At 43.1% G+C, this 20,451-nt stretch overlaps 1 protein-coding gene across 3 annotated transcripts in view; it reads left to right on the top strand.

Annotated features, from left to right (window-relative positions):
* Window positions 1-20,451, top strand: part of ZNF385D (zinc finger protein 385D) — a 478,212-nt gene that overhangs the window by 278,628 nt on the left and 179,133 nt on the right. For 2 of the 3 annotated variants that reach the window (XM_038768528.1, XM_038768519.1), the window contains one exon: window positions 14,983-15,125. In XM_038768528.1, coding sequence (XP_038624456.1) covers window positions 14,983-15,125 — 143 coding nt within the window. Of the gene's footprint in view, window positions 1-14,461; window positions 14,481-14,982; window positions 15,126-20,451 lie in introns of those variants that run through there. The other variant, XM_038768536.1, reaches the window with a different exon arrangement.

Raw genomic sequence — 20,451 nt, forward strand, 5'->3', positions numbered from 1 at the left:
GGTAGCCACTGGAGATTTTTGAAGAGGGGAGTAACATGCCCAGAGCGTTTCTGCACAAAGATGATCTGGGCAGCAGTGTGAAGTATAGATTGAAGTGGGGGAAGACAGGAGGATGGGAGATCAGAGAGGAGGCTGATACAGTAATCCAGTAGGGATAGGATGAGAGATTGAACCAGCAGGGTAGCGGTTTGGATGGAGAGGAAAGGGCGGATCTTGGGAATGTTGTGGAGGTGAGAGCGGCAGTTTTTGGTGACAGATTGGATGTGAGGGGTGAACGAGAGAGCAGAGTCAAGGATGACACCAAGGTTGCGGGCTTGTGAGATGGGAATGATGGTAGTGCCGTCTACAGTGATGAGAAAGTCGGGGAGAGGGCAGGGGTTGGGAGGGAAGATAAGGAGTTCAGTCTTGGACATACTGAGTTTTAGATGGCGGGCAGGCATCCAGATGAAGATGTCTTGAAGGCAGGAGGAGACCTGAGCCTGGAGGGAGGGAGGGAGAGAGAGCAGGGGCAGAGATGTACATTTGGGTGTCATCAGCATAGAGATGATAGTTGAAGCCGTGGGAGTGAATGAGTTCACCAAGGGAGTGACTGTAGATAGAGAACAGAAGGGGACCAAGAACTGACCCTTGAGGAAGCCCTACAGTAAGGGGATGGGAGGGGGAGGAGAAGCCCGCAAAAGAGACGGAGAATGAGCGGCCAGAGAGATGAGGAGAACCAGGAGAGGACAGGGTCTGTGAAGCCAAGGTTGGATAGCTATAGATATAGTTATAAGTTATAGATACTTATAACACTTTGTCTTAGAAGAAAAATGGTCCTGGATTTAAGCATTTTGATTAGAGATAGTTTGCAAGAACCTGTTGTCATAATACTAATAATGATATTTGTTGAGCATGTACTCTGTGCCAGGCACTATTGTAAGCAATGGACTAGATAGATGATAATTGGGTTGGACACAGTCCCTGTCCCACATAGGGCTCACAGACTTATAAACACATGAGGGAACTGAGGCACAGAGAAGTTAAGTAACTTGCCAAAGGTCACACAGCAGACAAGTGATGGCGCCGGAATTAGTATCCAGGTCCTAATGACTGTCAGGCCCATGCTCTATCCACTGGGCCACACTGCTTATGATATGTCTAAGAGCGGCCTTTAAGCTCCTTAAAGATAGGAACTATTGTTTTTATCCTTACTGTATGGACCCCCACTGTTGGGTAGGGACTGTATATGTTGCCAACTTGTACTTCCCAAGCGCTTAGTACAGTGCTCTGCACACAGTAAGCGCTCAATAAATACAACTGATTGATTTACCCAAACACTTAGAACAGTGCAGGATACACAGGATGTGTTTGATCAATGCAACTGCTGCTAGGAATTGCAGTCTTGCTTAGGGTTCCCGTAATTTTACCCCAACAAGTGCGTCTGTCCTCATTTTCCTCATTAGCAACTTGATACAGTAGCCATAATGAAAGATATCCTTTTCCATTTAAGGGCTCTTTCAAGATTTGTCTTTTCTGTCTTTCACAAGTATGTGAATAGCTTTTGCATTTGGTCTTTGAAGAGCATTTAAGTCTCTTGAGCTTGTTGGTTTACTTTCTTCTCTTGGGATCCTTCTTAAGACTTGCCTAAGCTGGTTGAAGTTTGCGTTCTTGAACTCTCTTGATACAGAAGTAGTGACTTGTATATATACAACATTATAAAACAAATCCCCTCAAAAACACAATAAAAATTTCAGTTTAGTGTTCAAATCATACTTCTACTCTATGTAACAAAAGAAAGCACATTTTTGCCCACTGTATAGCAATATGAGCTCTCTCAAAGCAGAGCTTATTGTAGAACGAAGGGTGTTGATTTATAAGACCTACCGTGGCATTTTCTAAGAGAGGGATTCTAACCAAAATGGGGTTCAGTGATCCATAGAAGAGGATATTGTGTCAGCATAACATTCTAGTTTCCAGAATACCAATGAATGATTCTAAATTATTCTCACTCTTCCTGTAATTCAGAACAAGTCCATAATCTAGTCCGAAAAATCTGTAGGAACAGGCAGTCTGGGGCTTGCTGGCGTTTCTTGTTGGACCAAATTAGAATCTGCTCATGTGACTGAGGAAAATAGAAAAAAGGGTAAAGTAAATTTATAAGAAACTGTAGTAGTAATTGAATGAATTAATAATAGCAGCTTACTGTATGCAGAGCACTGTACTAAACACTGGAGAAGAATATACAGGTGGGAATTAGACATGTTCCTTCCTTGAGAGGCTCACAGTCTAATAGTGTAAGTCAGGGAGAAGGGACTGGAGGCGAACACATCAGTAGTGATGAAACATTAAAACACATCACAGACAAATTAACGAAATTCAAAGAAAATCAGTGGGGTGGGGTGGCTAGAGCAGCAGAGTTTCAGGCTCTTCATGGCTCAGAGCCCAAGGCACAGCAACTGCTACAGCAGTCACCAGTCTTCCAGGGGTTTTGTGGTGGCCTCATGCTGTGGCTGTTTATCACTTTCCCATTAGGGCAGTGGAAGGCAGGACAGGCTAGAGTCTCCTCGGTGGTGTGGAGGAGAGCTGGTGCCCGTTCGTGGTGAGGCGGCATGACTGGCTGTCTGATGTGGTGGGTGCCAAGAATGCAGGGCAGCGGCTTTTATCCCCACCCCAGAGTGCACAAAGCATACAGGGAACAGGGAGCCTCAGTGGCGGGAGGGAAGGCGGCAGTTACCATAGCTCCTTTTCTCAGCCTAGGTGGATAGGTTTGAAAGTCAGTGGCAGCAGCAGCCAATTACCGTAAGAAATGAGTTCTTTGCAGGGCCTCAATCAATTAGTGGCATTTCTTGAGCACTTGCTATATGCAGAACACTGTACTGAGTGCTTGGGAGAGGCGAATGTAATAGCATTCTACCACTAGGCATCTAGGGTACTTTTTTCAGAGAGCTTAGATTCTTATTTGTGCCTTTCTATCAAAAGGGATGCTGGTGTCTCTCTCTATTCACCACCCTCACCCTGCTGCCAACCCCTCTTGAACTCCAGGGAGCTCTGGAAACTATCCTGGAGACCCCCCCACCTTGGCGGCAGTGGGACAGAAGGAGGAGGGGAACGGAGGACCCTGAAACATAGACATAAAGCATCCTAAAGCGAGTCTAATGCTTCAGACTCCTTGCTCAAGGGAGCCCCAACTCTCTGGACAAGACCTGTGATTTAGGCCTGAAGCACTTTTTCCTCACAGCTTTCTGTAAGCAAGTAATTTTCAGCCACCCTGCTGTATGTCCCTCCTTGTGAGCAAGGAATGTCACTATTAACTCTATGGTTCTGTACTCTCCAGTGTGCTTAGTGTAGTGCTCTGCTCTTAGTGCTCAGTAAATTACCATTGATTGATTTTAAGCTATTTAAGAGCAAGTATCATGTGTACTACTACTGTGGTATTTGTTAAGTGCTTACTTTGTGCCAAGCACTGTCCTAAGCAACAAGGTGGATACAAGCAAATTGGGTTGGACACAGTTCCTGTCCCACATGGGGCTCACAATCTAGCACTATTGTACTATCCTGAGCTCTTAATATGGTGCTCTGGACACAGTAAACACTCAAATACTATTTACTGATTGATTGTGGTAAGAATGTTAACTTTTCTCTATAGTTTCAGTGTTTCTACGTGCCCCATTGCAACTATTGCATTCTTTCCTTGGACAAGCTCTACTACAGAATTCCATACCCTCCTTTTCTTGGCTTTTGAATTGTTTCCTCTCTGCTGCCTCCCCTATAAGTGTCCCCAGGGCCCAGAGATTTATTTCATGAGCAGGGCAGGGCTGCTGAACAGCAGACAGGAGACTACCCCGGGATTCCTTCCCTTCAAAGGGACCTGACTTTCCCTGCCAAGAGATAATATTATCAGGATTTCTCAGATGATTATGGGAACTTTTTTATTTTAATCGTATTTGTAAAGTGCTTCTTGTGTGCTAGGCACTGTACTAATATCTTGGGGTAGATGCAAGATAATCAAGTTGGATTCACTCCATGTACCTCTTGGGGCTTCCTGTTTTAATCCCCATTTTATAGATGAGGCAGCTGAGGCACAGAGAAGTTAAGCGACTTGCACAGCAGACGAATTGAGGAGCTGGGATTAGAACACAGGTCCTTTGACTCTCAGGCCTGTGCTCTTTCCATTTGGCCACACTGCTTCTGGTTAAGATTTGGATGAGTTAGGGTAGACTCAGAAATGGCGACAGCAACTGAACTGAACTAGGTGTGCCAAGCTAAAGAGCTTACTGCACCACCCTCTGCCAAATGAGGCAGATATTGTTGATAGCTAGGATCTGTCTGCTTCCAGAGGTATCCTTGCTGTGTTTCCCTACTTTTGAAGTAGGAAATCCTGTTAGAATTACCTGGTTTTCTCTGAGTTCTTGTGACAGTAGGAGTAGCCATTGTAATTAATGCTGTTACTTCAATTACTGCTGGTTTTCTTGATGGTAGGAGGGATAGATATCTATAAACATGGCAACGCCTAGTATGGTCACCATAAGTGGACACTCAATAAATACTACTACTACTAATAAATAAAGCATATTTATTGAGGGCTTACTGTGTGCAGAGCACTGTAGTAAGCACTTGGGAAGTACAAGTCGGCAACATACAGAGATGGACCCTACCCAACAACAGGCTCATAGTCTTAGTGTTCTCTGTGGTTTTAGGTAAAAATAGGCCCATGAACCTAACGGGCTTATCAGGCTGCTCTTGGGCACAGCCCACACTCAATGTGAATTTTTTTTTTTTTTAGAATAGTTTTGTGTTTGGTTTTTTTTCTGTTCGGGAGCATTTGGTTTCATCTATGTTGAATGTTTCTTCTTTCCTCAGTAGTGTCCAGACACCTGCTTAGAGCAGATCTATAAAAAGGCAATACTGAAAAGCAACTGTCTTCGGTAACATTTAGCCAGTAAAGTGTCTTAATAAGCTAAGATGTGTACCTTATTAACACCAGCTGTGAAAACCTGTTTGACTCAGTGAGTGTATCCTTAGTTCATTCATTCATTCAGTCAATCGTATTTATTGAGCGCTTACTGTGTGCAGAGCACTGTACTAAGTGCTTGGGAAGTACAAATTGGCAACATATAGAGACGGTCCCTACCCAACAGCGGGCTCACAGTCTAGAAGGGGGAGACAGAGAACAAAACATATTAACAGAATAAAATAAATAGAATAAATATGTACAAGTAAAATAAATAGAGTAATAAATACATACAAACATATATACATATATTCAGGTGCTGTGGGGAAGGGAAGGAGGTAAGGCGGGGGGATGGAGAGGGGGAGGAGGGGAAGAGGAAGGAGGGAGCTCAGTCTGGGAAGGCCTCCTGGAGGATGTGAGCTCTCAGTAGGGCCTTGAAAGGAGGAAGAGAGCTAGCTTGGCGGATGGGCAGAGGGAGGGCATTCCAGGCCAGGGGGATGATGTGGGCTGGGGGTCGATGGCGGGACAGGCGAGAATGAGGCACGGTGAGGAGATTAGCGGCAGAGGAGCGGAGGGTGCGGGCTGGGCTGTAGAAGGAGAGAAGCGAGGTGAGGTAGGAGGGGGCGAGGTGATGGACAGCCTTGAAGCCCAGGGTGAGGAGTTTCTACCTGATGCGTAGGTTGATTGGTAGCCACTGGAGATTTTTGAGGAGGGAAGTAACATGCCCAGAGCGTTTCTGGACAAAGAAAATCCGGGCAGCGGCATGAAGTATGGATGGAAGTGGGGAGAGACAGGAGGATGGGAGATCGGAGAGGAGGCTGATACAGTAATTAGTGATTAGTCTAATGACTAATGATACAGTCATTAGTTCATATAATGACTGAGAGAACTACAGTCTCATTCCTGTTAGAGAGCAGGCGTGAATATGCAACTATCAAGTCTAACCTGGGCAAGATGTGTTGGCATCTGTGGTGAAGAAGAAGAACAGATGGAGCCTACTGCCTCTCTGTTTTCTCCAGCGTCCTTCCAAAAGGATCCTAGGACCCCCTACCACTTGGCCTGGTGTTAGCGTGGTGTGGGCGAGAAGCAGGTCTGTTCACCAGGCTTCCGGTTAGTTCCTGCCATTATGTCATGATGCCAGAAGAGCCTTGTCAGGAAGCAGCATGGCCTAGTGGAAAGAGCATGGGCCTGGGAGTTGAGGACCTAGGTTCTAATCCTAGCCCCTCCACTTGGCTGCTGTGTGACCTTGAGCAAGTCACTTAACTTCTCTGTGCCTCAATTACCACATCTGTAAAATGGGAATTAGGACTGTGAGCCCCAATAGTAATAATACTTGTTAAGCGTTTACTATGTGCCAAGCACTGTACTAAGTGCTGGGGTGGATACAAGCAAATTGGGTTGGACACAATCAATCAATCAATCATATTTATTGAGCGCTTATTGTGTGCAGAGCAGTGTACTAAGCGCTTGGGAGGTACAAGTCGGCAACATATAGAGACAGTCCCTACCCATCAGTGGGCTCACAGTCTAGAAGGGGGAGACAGAGAACAAAACCAAATATATGAACAAAATAAAATAGAATAGATATGTACAAGTTAAATAAATAGAGTAATAAATATGCACAAACATATATACATATATACAGGTGCTGTGGGGAAGGGAAGGAGGTAAAATGGGGGGGATGGAGAGGGGGGCGAGGGGGAGAGGAAGGAGGGGGCTCAGTCTGGGAAGGCCTCCTGGAGGAGGTGAGCTCTCAGTAGGGCCTTGAAGGGAGGAAGAGAGCTAGCTTGGCGGATGTGGGAGGGAGGGCATTCCAGGCCAGGGGGATGACGTGGGCCGGGGGTCGATGGCGGGACAGGCGAGAACGAGGCACGGTTCTAGCGGCAGAGGAGCGGAGGGTGCAGGCTGGGCTGTAGAAGGAGAGAAGGGAGGTGAGGTAGGAGGAGGCGAGGTGATGGAGAGCCTTGGAGCCAAGGGTGAGGAGTTTCTGCCTGATGCGCAGATTGATTGGTAGCCACTGGAGATGGAACACAGTCCTTGTTCCATATGGGACTTATAGTCTCAATCCCCATTTTGCAGATGAGGGAACTGAGGCACAGAAAAGTTAAGTGACTTGCCCAAAGACATATAGCAGACAAGTGGTGGAGTCAGGATTAAAACCCATGACCTTCTGATTCCCAGGCCTGTGGTCTATCCACTATGCCATGCTGCGTCCATGGGACATGGACTGCGTCCAACCTCATTACCTTGTTTTTACCCCAGTGCTTAGAACAGTGCCTGGTACATAGTAAGTGCTTAACAAATACCATTTTTTTAAAAAAGGAAAAAGAAAGAAATTGATTCACAAAGAAATTCACCAGCATCTTAAGAGATAGGCTTAGTGATTAGTGCAGGGGTTCATTCCCTCCATTCCAAATTAAATTTTCCACATAAGACTTTACTTGGGCCCCCTGTTTTTAAGGAAAGTATGAATCTGAAATTCCAGTCAGTTTCTAGCAAAAGCAAAATCATAAACTAGCCCAGCTAGTTAACTTGGACTAACTGTGGGCCTTGACACTAGAAAAGATGATTTGGAGAAAAAAGCATCATCACCTTACATCCTGTTGGTACATTATTGTGTCATCCCATAGAAAACAACATAAAATTGCCATTTCAGCCAAAGCAGAAAAAAATGTCAAACAGTGAGGTCCACTTTAGCCTTATTCCTCTTTGAGATTCGACCACCTTCCCAGCCGATTTCAGGGCTCTCTAGGTAGGAGTAGCAGCATTTGTTTAGCACACACTTGGTGAGTTACACTGTATTAGGTGCTTGGAAAGTACAGAATAACAATGTGGCATGTTCTCTGCCCACAAGGAGCTTACACTATATTGGGGGAAGCAAACAGAAAAAGTTGGAGTCTATATCCAATGTGCAAAGTCACCTCATAGGCTGCCCCAAACACCATGGGAAAATCACTCCTGGTTTCAAACCAGTGGAATCTACCAGCTGCAAAGATTCCCACTGATTTTATTTGCTTTTTGTTCATTTTAGTTTAGCTGTGTTTCTTGTTTAACTGTCCATTTTCTGATCCTTTAGTTTATAACAGTACCGATGTCCCTTTACACTATGTTTCATTTTCGCAGTGACTTTGTTTGTCTATTATAAGGACTTTCCTGCCCCTGCATTGCAGGCAACTGCTGCTCTTGCTAGATTTGATATGTCTGAAGCCTGCTGCCTCCCAGCAACACAGCAAAGTTAAAGTGAAAACTCGTTTCACTCAGCTGATCAAAGAGCAGCCTTCTTCCGGCTGATTACATTTTTTCTTTTAAATTCTCAGGAGTTCTCTACTCAGTTGGTGTTCAAGATCACCAAGAGAAATTAAGTATTGCTTACAGCTAGTAATGCATAATTTTCAGTCATGCTTCTCCACTAGACTCTAAGGTCCTTGTGGGCAGGGATTGTGTCTACCAACTTTGTCGTACTGTTCCCTCTCAAGCTCTCAGTTCAGTGCTCTGCACACATTAAGTGGTCAGTAAATACCAGAGACTGATTTTCCCCCCTCCTTTATTTCTGAAGCAGACAATTTAAGGGGAGGGAAGAAACATCTGTCTATTCAGGACTAATTTCACAACGTATTTTGAATTTTTACAGAGTGACACAGGTTTGAGAGTACAAGGAGTGAAGTGCACCTGAATCCTTTAAAAGACATTTGTTTGAAGCCTCTGAAATTCAGAACCTCAGTCCAAGGCAGTTTTGTTTTAACTCTGCCAGGAATAATTATGACTTTTAGTATGAGAGTAAGCAGTACATTTTGGTTGAGAGGGCTCTTCAGGAAGAAGTTGAGCTCAGGGTGACCCCTTCATGTAATATATGTAGTAGTGTGGGACATGGACTGTGTCCAACCCAATTTGCTGAGCACCCCAGTGCTCAGCCCAGTGCCTGCCAAATGTTAAACACTTAACAAATACCACAGTTGTTATCCGTGGCTGCCTCAAGGCAAACTACTGGAGCCACTGGGTGCACTGGGCAGAGGGCAGGGGCCAACTGGCTATAGCGGTCTTAGAGCACTGCCAGCTGACAGGCTTGATGCTCCAAGCCGAGGTAAGTTCCAGAGCAGGAGCTCACCCTTTTGACTCTCCACTTCTGAGACAGTCCCAGGGAATAGGGAAGCAGTGTGGCTCTATGGAAAGAGCACGGGCTTTGGAGTCAGGGGGCATGGGTTCAAATCCCGGCTCCGCCAATTGTCAGCTGTGTGACTTTGGGCAAGTCACTTAACTTGTCTGTGCCTCAGTTACCTCATCTGTAAAATGGGGATTAAGACTGTGAGCCCCGCTGTGGGACAACCTGATCACCTTGTAACCTCCCCAGCGCTCAGAACAGTGCTTTGCACATAGTGAGCGCTTAATAAATGTCATTATTATTATTAATAATAATAATAATAGTAGGGAAGGATTTGGAAAATGGATGACTGCCAGTTTAGGGTAAGGGGTTCTTTTTTCCCTCTTGTAACTAAACGCAGAATAACAGTGGTACAGCCCTCACTCTTCCCCAGCCACTGTGCCCAGGATTTCTTCTTTAACTCTTAAAATAATAGCTTCTGTAGTATTTCATTGTTGGAAGCACCTAATGGTATCTTTCAGTCATGTTCTACCATCATCATCAGTCGTATTTATTGAGCGCTTACTGTGTGCAGAGCACTGTAATAAGTGCTTGGGAAGTACAAGTTGGCAACATATAGAGACAGTCCCTACCCAACAGTGGGCTGTTTGAGTCACAGGATACGACTTCCTCCCTATTCTAGCAGTAACTGTTGGAATTATCACACTGGGTGGGGACTGTCTCTCCTAAAGAAATATATTTTCCCCCTTCAGATAAGGGCTGACTGCTACATCCTGTGATATTTCAGCCCCAATCACAGAACATTGTGGACATCTTCGGCAGTGGAGTTCCCCCTGAGTTCTCCAGAATGATTTTCTATTTAGACAACTGCTTGTCAAGTGTGTATATACATGTGCTCATGCACATAAACACCAAAGGAGTTGTCCTTTGTAAGTAAAGATGGCATTACTGGTCATGGGATCCTAATCCTATGTGTGTGTGTGGTTGAAAAGTCAAAGGGGTGAGACATTCCATTCCTCACTGTACAAATTACCACTCAAAAGCCTTTACCACAATTTTGGAGACAAAAACCTGGCCTTCTTACCTTTCCAGACTCTGCACCCAACCTCTCTTCTGAATATTGCCATTCAACAGACTGACCTATCTGATTCAGTCATCTCCTAGCAGCTTTACCACATTTAGGCTTCGCTTTACTAAAACAGTGTGTATTTATTCTATCTTTATGATAACATTTGTTGTGAGTATTTCACTTCTCATCAGAGCTGCTAAGATGTTAACCAACCAGAGGTCACCGTCTGGTTCCCTCTTTGACCTGCAATGTAGCTTCTGAACAAAATTCATCTTTGAAGCTCCACCCTTGCAGCATTGTAGATTCAAAGGAGGTACACCAAGGCCCCAGGCCTCTCGTGAGGCACACGACCGTTGGGTCTCATCAATAGATCTGAACTCAAGCAATCACTAAACAAAGTTAGTTGTCCTGAGAAGTTCACGAAAGTGCTAAGGCTACTCCATGAAAGACTCTTGAGTCAAATTGAACTGGGAGGTGCTCTGAGCCTCTATCGAACAAAACCGGACTGTGCTCAAACTGCCTCCATGCCCAAGGATTTGATGAGAGACCTAGAAGTTGAAATCAGAATACCCTACCAGTCCATTGGGAAATTCTTCCAACTCATCAGCCTAAGAGCAATATCCTAAGTCTTTGACAGTCCCCTTAAAACTCTGCAGTGGAGCATATTTGTATTAACTGCAGGACATCAGTGTAGGGCTTTAAGTGAAAATAGGCCTGGAAGAAATGAAGATTATAGTTGAGCCTGGACCAAGATAAATGCTTATGCAATCAGTGATTTAAATTTGGCACCCAGAATTTAGTGTTCCCAGGAGTTCACCACTGTTCAACAATAGATAAACAAAGAAATAGGAAGCCAGAGGAGAAGGTGGCCAGCATATAATGACAACAATAATAATAATAATAACCATTATGGTATTTGTTAAGTGCTTACTATGTACCAGGCACTTTACTAAGTGCCGGATTGGATACAAGCAAATCGGGTTGGACAGAGTCCCTGTCCCATGTGGGGCTCACAGTCTCGATCCCCATTTTTCAGATTGCGTAACTGAGGCCCAGAGAAGTGAAGTGACTTGCCCAAGCTCACACAGCAGACAAGTGCTGGAGCCAGATTTAGAACCCGTGACATTCTGACTGCCAGGCTCAGGATCTAGCCACTACACGCACTGCTTCTCATTTAAAGAAAAACAAGAGTATTAGAGAGGGAAAAAGGAATGTTAGATTATGTATCCGTAGCTCTGAGGACAGATGTCAAGAAGAATTGCTGCCATTTAGGCTGTTTGTTATTGTCAGAGATTATTGTGCTTGACTGACCATTTTCTGTGTTGTTATTTGGACAGTGATGCCATTTTCAATTGTAAAAAAAGTTTGTGCTCTTAAAAATTAAACCATATAGCATTTACATTTTAATTGATTGCTCCTTAGGGCACTTCATACAGCCTGTAACATCTTGTTGAATGAGTTATACTTTAGAAGAGGTAGTTAGACTGTTCTAAAACTATCACTATGAACAGAGCCCTATTTAGGGAGACAACTGGTTTTTGAAAGAAAGGAGGAAGTTGTTAAAAGGTAAAATGTCTGGTTAAGAACTAGCCATCATATACCCAGTCATGTCATTTACTTTATTATATCCTACCCACCCCAATGTTCACAGTCTCCAGCCATCTGGGCAAATTTCTATAGAATCAGATTACTGTCCTTTTATTTCTGCATTAATAGAACAGAATCATATTGCAGGAGCTACACTCATTCAGACTTGTGAGGAAATATTGTCACCATCTCTGCTCCACCATCCATTCTGTCTCCCTTCAACCTCCTCTTCATTGACCTTTTGCATCACCATGAAGGAGCAGAACTACTTTAGTTAGCCACTACTTTTCTCTATCAACCAATTGTGTGAAGAGGCCTGAACTAAGTGTTTAGAAGAGTTGGTAGACACATTCCCAGTCCGTGAGAAGATGCCCCCTTCTCTTTCACCTTATAATGTAAGAGAATTAACCAACTGCTCCAGTGTCCAAAAATGATGAAAATGCAAATATATTTCAAATCAGCATGTGTCAACACAAAGTGAAAGAAATGGTATAGAAAAGAGGTTGAGAAAGAGAAACACCAAGAAAGCAAAGACAGAGTGGAAAGGGAAAGCAGGAATGCAAAGGGCTGATTTACAGAGAGATTAATTTACCTCAGACAAATTATTCCTGGTCTGTCATCTGATTTCTTTATGGTTTGACTAATGCCCTTAGGCTGAGGTACATGAGAATGTATTAATTGGTACAGCTGACACTAACTTTTTTTTCTGCTGATAAGCTCTCACAAGAAGCATCGCATCTAAAATGAGTTTTTTCGGAGTATTTTTTTTTTTTTACCAAATCCATTATAGACCAAGAAGGCAGAGACAGAGTAGAAAGGGAAAGCAGGAAAGCAAAGGGCTGATTTACAGAGAGATTAATTTACCTCAGATAAATTATACCTGGTCTGTCATCTGATTTCTTTGTGGTTCTGACTAATGCTTTTTAGGCTGAGGTACATGAGAATGTATTAATTGGTACAGCTGACACTAACTTTTTTTTCTGCTGATAAGCTCTCACAAGAAGCATCACGACTAAAATGAGTTTTTTTGAAGTATTTTTTTTTACCAAATCCATTATAGACTGTCTCAGTGGAATAACATTGCCATCGGCTTTGACTTTAATACAGAAGGCTGCTTTCATGAAAACAATAAAGTAACTCTAAGTTGATTTCTAATTTGTTATGACAGACAGACATACCGATAGTCACAGAATTTGTGTGGCCACCCACCATACCATTGTTCACAACCTCCCCCATTCCCTGTAGAGTGAAAGGTGAGTGAGGGAATCAGTGGAGCGGCCTGTTCCCTGAAAGGGAAGTAGAAGGGGAAGAGCATCTTGTACAGCATTTATAAGCCCTGGAAAGTTGTGACATCTTAGACCCAGGGCAGCCCTGCTTGGAGCAATGAGGAGCCTGACTGCAAGCCCCTCCTGGCTGCAGTATACTGGGTTTTTTGTTGTTGCTGATGAAATTCCACAAATACAAGTCAGCAAGAACAATTATTTTTTAATTGAATTTATTTGTTCTCTCTCTATGGATTTATTCTTCCCAGAAACTGTACATTGTTAAGTTTCCCCCACTCCTCACTGGCTGAGCACCTTGTCTGAATTGCTTTTCCTAGTATTTCTTCCAGTGATTAGTCCAGTGCTCTGCACATTGTGGAAACTTGATAAAAGGAAAAGCAAGCAAAGGTATATCTACATTAAGCTTAAGTGCTACAGTTTTACAGAGATATAGCTATATGTAATATAGGTATGTATGTAATATAGATAGTGCTTTTTACATAATCTCCCTCTCTGCTGCTGTCCTCTAACTAGTATTTCAGTCTTGGAAATGAAATAGTCCATGAATTTTTTTTTTGAAGAAGAAAATAGAACAGGAGGTGACAAATATTGTCTTTGATAATTTGGCTCCTGCTGGTTTTATACCTAGAAGCAGGACTGCAAGTGGTTAATTAAATCTTGTAATAACAAGCATTGTCACACTCCTAGTTAGCAGCTCTTCTGGTCCCCTGTGGACGTTTTTGTCTGTATCATTCACAATACATTCAGATCCTTATTGGCAGTGATTATTTTACATTCTTGGTGTGTGTGAGTGTGTCTTCCATAGAGAGATCCTTTGAAATTTACTTCCATATGTACAAATCAAGATGACAGATAAACGTGGATTAAAGATGATTTCTCTCTCTATGTCTGCCTCCTCCCCCTATCTTTTTTTCTCTCTTCCTTTCTCATTCTGTCAAAAATGTTCAGAGAGGAGGGGGAAAGTCCCATTGCGTTTTGTTTTCCTAATGTTTTTTGGAAACTCACCAGCAGGTTTTTACAGTCTGCTGCCTGCCTCTCAGATTAGAAGAACACTGGCATATTTTAACAGTTTCCTAGGATTCAAACAGCCTTTAATTAACAGTGAATTGATGTTTTGGAATGTACCCAAAGTATGGGAGATATTGGAAGCAGAATTTGGGCTTGCATCCTTCCAGCTTCCAGGCTACAGAGTGTGGCTGCATCCTGAAGCAGGGGGCAAAGGAATTGGGCTGTGTTGCAAACAGGTGGCTGCTTATTGATATGCAAGGGGATGTCCCCATTTACATAATGTTCCCACAGCGTGTTCATGGTTAGGTTGAGCAAGGAGGTGCATTCTGCTTGTGGAGGTCTAAATCCCATCTATCCTGAACCACAGAAAGTGAACTGAACTTCTTGATAATGCTAGACTGCAGAAGCGATTAGCTTCCAAAAGAATGCCTTGTAGCAACCAGTTCACTGTCTAGCAGCAGATTTACAGTAAATTTTTAATCCTCCAGCCACAAAGGCAGCAAGGTAGGGTCATTTGTTTTTTCTGTTCTCTTCTGTCACTGCCAGGATTTCTATTGTAGCTAAATAAGGATTTGAAAAGATCTGCAGATCGGAATCGTGATCCGAGGATAAAATGGAATTCATGAGGCGAAGGAATTATGTTTTGAGATAACCAGAAGGGAAATTTTGTAGTCTGGGAAGTCATGTCTGTTGTAGATTTGCTTGCTAGCTGAAACGAATGCACTAGGCTGGCAGGAAAAGGTGCACAGTAGCTGAGATATGTTGGCTTTTACTGAGCAAACAATGCAGCTATACTCCAAATGGAAATAAGGAGCATAAGGGATGGCAGGTTTGGTCTGTTGTCAGTTGTCCCAGAGGAATTTCAGGAGGGGAAGCTTGCTGATCAGGTAGTTATTTTTGTCAAAACAGAGGGGTTATTTTTATCGTTAAGCTTAGACTCTAGTCTTCTTCCCAGGCCATAGAATGTCAAATAAAATTCCTTCTTTCTTTCTGTTCTGCTCTACAGGTGGCACGTGCCAGAGTCCTGCTCTCCCAGCCCTGGTGCGTCCACCAGCCCCACCTTTGCAGCCATCGCTGGATATTAAACCGTTTCTTCCTTTTCCTCTGGATACTGCTGCAGCAGTCAATCTCTTCCCTAACTTCAATGCGGTAAGCCCCACTGTCGTGGTTTTGCCCCTTAGAGCTGTTATTTTATGGACCAGGTGAGGGGACCGAAAGGTTTGGGCTGGTCTACTCTATCAAATTATCTGAGGCCCAAAAATACATTTCATCCTTTATTTTGCAGATATTCCGGTGGATAGAAGGGAGGGGTTTGGCCTAAATCACCTGGGAAACTAAGACTAAAATGAATTTGGATGATTTGTTAGGGTAGACCTAGCATTTGTTTAGCCTTCTTCCATTGATAGTGTTGCAGCCATTAATCAAGTTTCCTTTTCAGTGGTTAGTGGGGAGGAGGTGGGTGGGAGGATCCCAGGGTCAGGCCCTTGGTCAGAGGAGAAAGAGGACTAGACCAGGCTTAGGCGTAGGACAGAGGTTCCCTGAAACGTTGAGCTCTCGAGGGCTTTACTTGATAATGGTAGTGACCCAGCTATTTCTGTGAAAAATGTGTTAAGTATATCGCATTGCTTGGAGGGCATCAGGGGAGAGTAAGGTGATACTTTAAAACTAAAACCTGTGTGCATTTAGGTAGGTAGATGGGTAGGTAGACTCATTGTCTGGCCTCATAACTTTTCTATTCTAAATTAACAAGGTAACTTTAATACTAATGATGATAAAATCTTGTATTCTATGGCACCTTTCCTCCTGAGATCTCCATTTTCGTCCCCCATCGCAATCAAATTTGAAATCCTAAAAGTTGTATCTTCAAAATGGTCCTTTACACACCCAAGTGAATAAGCCATCATGGATCTCTTGAATATCTTTCCTGTTTCCCTTGGCTGTGTCCTTACTGTCCAAACAAAGCTCATATATAGGTAGTGTCCCAGCCATTTCGTTTGCCTTTCAAATAAAGTGGTAGTTCCACCACAGACAAAATAGTACAACTTTCAGTACAACAGATTAGCCCTGTTGGCTCAGTTCAGCATAATAGGTTACAGGGCAGGTTAGACCTATAAAGAAACCAAACTAATGCCAGTTTCTTTGTCTTTATATACTTGTTAGTAGAGTATTAGGCATGTATTAGTATTAGGCATTTCTAAACCCTGAAAGGAAGGGATTGAATAATTACTTAGAAGACTTTCCATGCATTATATTTGCCAACCTAAGCCACAACATCAACGCTGGGTAGTATTTTTTGTGCACGCTAATCCTTCTCCATAAAACAACTTGTAAACCAGTCGTCACCTAAAAAAATATCCTCAGAAGGCCTTGATTCATGCCAATAAGAATAAGTAAATTGCTCATTTAGGCATTTCGAACTTCCTGTCCGATGACAGGCCTCAGGCAGTACACTAAACAATAGCTTCCCCAATCAATCCATCGTGTTTATTGAGCGCTTACTTTGTGCAGAGCACTGTACTAAGTGCTAAAGAAGGGAACAGAACCAGAAAAAGAACAATTTTCTCCTTTCTAATTGGCAGGATCAAACCTAATTGAACTGGGAAACGATTGTGGAGGAACCTTTTGAAGTAAGATCTTTGCCCTTAGTTCCATTAATCATCCATCATTTTTTTTTCTGAGTAATGTCCAGTCTATACCATATTTAGCAATTTATAGCAGTATATAATAATTAGATATGCATTAATTCACCTAGTATTTATTTTACAGTTTGAGTGCATTAGTGTAATTGCACTTTTTCATTTTAACTTAATTACAATTTTTAATTTTAAGTTATTAGTACTAAACATGAGTAAGAAACAAGTGATTGCCTTAATTTGCATCCATAATTTTAAAATGGTTTGGATGTTCTTTTGTTCTGATTTCACACGAGGGCACAGACATCCTTGAAATTCTCAAGACAATTTTGCTATATATTTGAAAAATTGTCCCAATTCTTCTACTATCTAAAGTTACTTCTTAGAAAATAAACCACTGTACGAGAGGCCTTTAGTCCTTTAGACAACTTGGGGAGCCTTTTAACACTTCAGTGTACTCCCAAGATGTGAAACTCATCATTTATATGTTGCATATAGAGAAGCAGCGTGACTCAGTGGAAAGAGCCCGGGCTTTGGAGTCAGAGGTCAGGGGTTCGAATCCCTGCTCCGCCACATGTCTGCTGTGTGACCTTGGGCAAGTCACTTCACTTCTCTGAGCCTCAGTTCCCTCATCTGTAAAATGGGGATTAAGACTGTGAGCCCCACGTGGGACAACCTGATCACCTTGTATCCCCCCCAGCGCTTACAACAGTGCTCTGCACATAGTAAGCGCTTAACAAATGCCATCATTATTATTATTATTATTATATAGCTCACTGTAAAATCGTCTGTGTTCCACCTGGGCAGCCTTTGGACATGAATTAGTATTATTAATGTAATACAAATACCACTATTATTATTAATAACAGCAGTGCATTAATAATGTATCACACCTCCAAAAGTCCTGGGTTGCATGTGCCAGATATAGCTCTTTCTTTCCCACTGCCAGCCTCAGTCAGCATTAGAAGTTGACAGTTCTTGATTCTGTTTTTCTGAAAAAGCCCTGCGTAGGATATAATGCAAACATAAACAGTTCCCCCGCTTCAGTCTATACTTCATGCTGCTGCCCAGATCATCTTTGTACAGAAACGCTCTGGGCATGTTACTCCCCTCCTCAAAAATCTCCATTGGCTGCCAGTCAACCTACGCATCAAGCAAGAACTCCTCACTCTCGGCTTCAAGGCTCTCCATCACCCCCTCCTACCTCACCTCCCTTCTCTCCTTCTACAGCCCAGCCCGCACCCTCCGCTCCTCTGCCGCTAACCTCCTCACTGTACCTCATTCTCACCTGTCCCATCGTCGACCCCGGCCCACGTCCTCCCCCGGCCTGGAATGCCCTCCCTCCGCACATCCGCCAAGCTAGCTCTCTTCCTCCCTTCAAAGCCCTACTGAGAACTCACCTCCTCCAGGAGGCCTTCCCAGACTGAGCCCCCTCTTTCCTCTCCTCCTCCCCATCTCCCCAGCCCTACCTCCTTCCCCTCTGCACAGCACCTGTATATATGTTTGTACAGATTTATTACTCTATTGATTTTACTCGTACATATTTACTATTCTATTTATTTTGTTAATGATGTGCATCTAGCTTTATTTCTACTTATTCTGATCATCAGTCATATTTATTGAGCGCTTACTGTGTGCAGAGCACTGTACTAAGCGCTGATGACTTAATACCTGTCAGCATGTTTTGTATTGTTTTCTGTGTCCCCCTTCTAGACTGTGAGCCCGTTGCTGGGTAGGGACAGTCTCTATATGCTGCCAACTTGCACTTCCCAAGCGCTTAGTACAGTGCTCTGCACACAGTAAGCGCTCAATAAATGCAATTGAATGAATGAATGAATGAATAATATTCCTTAAGCGCTTACTCTCTGCAGAGCACTGTACTAAGCACTTGGGAGTGTACAGTAGAGTTAGTAGACTTGATCTCTTCCCTCAAGTATTTTGCAATCTAGCGAGTAGAAACATTTACTAAAATAAGTTTCAATTAGAGGGAAACACCAGATTTCAAAGATATCTACACACATGCTACGGGGAGAGTGTTGGGGGTGAGTACGTGGGCTCAGATTATACAGAAATGCTGAGTTGGCAATAGGGAGGGTTATTTTGATGTCTGTCTCCCTACTTCTAGGCTATAAGCCCGGTTTGGGCAGGGATTGTCTCTCTTTATTGCTGAATTGTACTTTCCAAGAACCTAGTACAGTGCTCTGCAGACAGTAAGCTCTCAATAAATATGATTGAATGAATGAATGAATGAATGAAAGAAAGAGGAAATGAGACATTAATCAGGGAAGGAGGTACGATTTCAGAAGGGCTTTAAAGATGGCAAGAGTAATCAGTGGCATTTATGAGCACTTACTGTGTGCAGAGTACTATACTAAGCCCTTGAGAGTGGTGCTCTGCTAGATATTATGGGACAGGGAGTTCCAGGTAGAAGGGAGGGCATGAATGTTCAGGGCCAGAGAAACAAGTATGAAAGTCAGTGTTAACAGAAATTATCCTTTTGATCAAAGATGATGCTACTGACAATGAGACTGAATCCATGACGGTGTATGTCTTTAAAAGAAAATCTCTTACACAGTTGGACAGTGAAAATTCACTAGTCCACCCTTTCTGGTCCCTTGCCGTTCCAGGTGAGCACTGTTCAGACACCAGTGGTTAAGGGGGAAGTAGTGGAGATGATTTGTAGTGAGCAATCTACACTCTCTAGCCTGATCCCCTCTGGTCAAGAACACTTATTTTGAGATGCCTGGCACTAATACAATCTGTGTTCACCAGAACAGAATATCTTTGAGACATCAATAGCAACGGACACCACTGTGCCCTGACCCATTTGGTAAAACATTGTTGAGAAAACCATCAAAGTGGCTTAGTAATGGTCATGAAAGATAAAAGCAAAAAACAAGATATGAAAAACAAAACCAAAAACGGCAGAAATACCCAGTTGTCCTCCATACCAGTAATAGACAGACCACAGAGGGAGATATGCAAGCAGAACGATTTGTTTTTCCCACACTCTCATTCACTTTCACTCTCCCAGTCAGCTACAGTGGGGTTATCCAGGCGATGGACTGGTTCTGATGGTTGTCCTGGCTGACCCAAATGGGGGGTAATAGAGAAGCAGCATGGCCAGTGGCTAGAGTTTGGGTATGGGAGTCATCCCAGCTCCACCCTGTGTCTGCTGTGTGACCTCAAGCAAGTCACTTAATGTCTCTGTGCCTCAGTTGCATCATCTGTAAAATGGAAATTAAGACTGGAAGTGCCAGATGGGACATGGGCTGTGTCCAACCTGATTATCTTGTATCTGCCCTAGTGCCTGGCACATAATAAGTGCTTTACAAATACCTTTAGAAAAATGACAGAACCTTGGATAAGAGGACTAACCTATTCGTAGTTTTCCTTACTTGGACTAGTTCCTTTTCCTTCTAGGGCCACTGGACAGATGTTGGATAGCCTATGCCAGTTGCATCCAGTATTTTTTTAATTAGTGGGCCACATATTCGGAAATCCACATGTGCTTGGGCTACATTGATTTTTTTTTTATTCATAACAGTGAAATGTAGAATGTTAGCTGTTGGAAATTTGGATGATTTTAGCAGTCATAATGCAGCTAAAAAACAGTTTAGTCAACTTTATTAGTACAGAAGTGGACAGTTACAAGCCTAGTACTAGCCATGGATTAATTTTGATTAAGTCAGCAGGAATTCTGGTATTTGCAGCAGGAACTATTCTTGAAAACTGTGGAGTGTATCTAGTCAGGGCATAACTCAATTTTGAGTAGATTACAGGAGTTCTTGGGTGCCAGGACTCTATATAAAAAGAAATTGCTAAACATTTTGGATAGGCTG

The sequence above is a fragment of the Tachyglossus aculeatus genome, chromosome 2 (genome assembly GCF_015852505.1).
Source record: "Tachyglossus aculeatus isolate mTacAcu1 chromosome 2, mTacAcu1.pri, whole genome shotgun sequence".
NCBI lineage: Eukaryota > Metazoa > Chordata > Mammalia > Monotremata > Tachyglossidae > Tachyglossus > Tachyglossus aculeatus.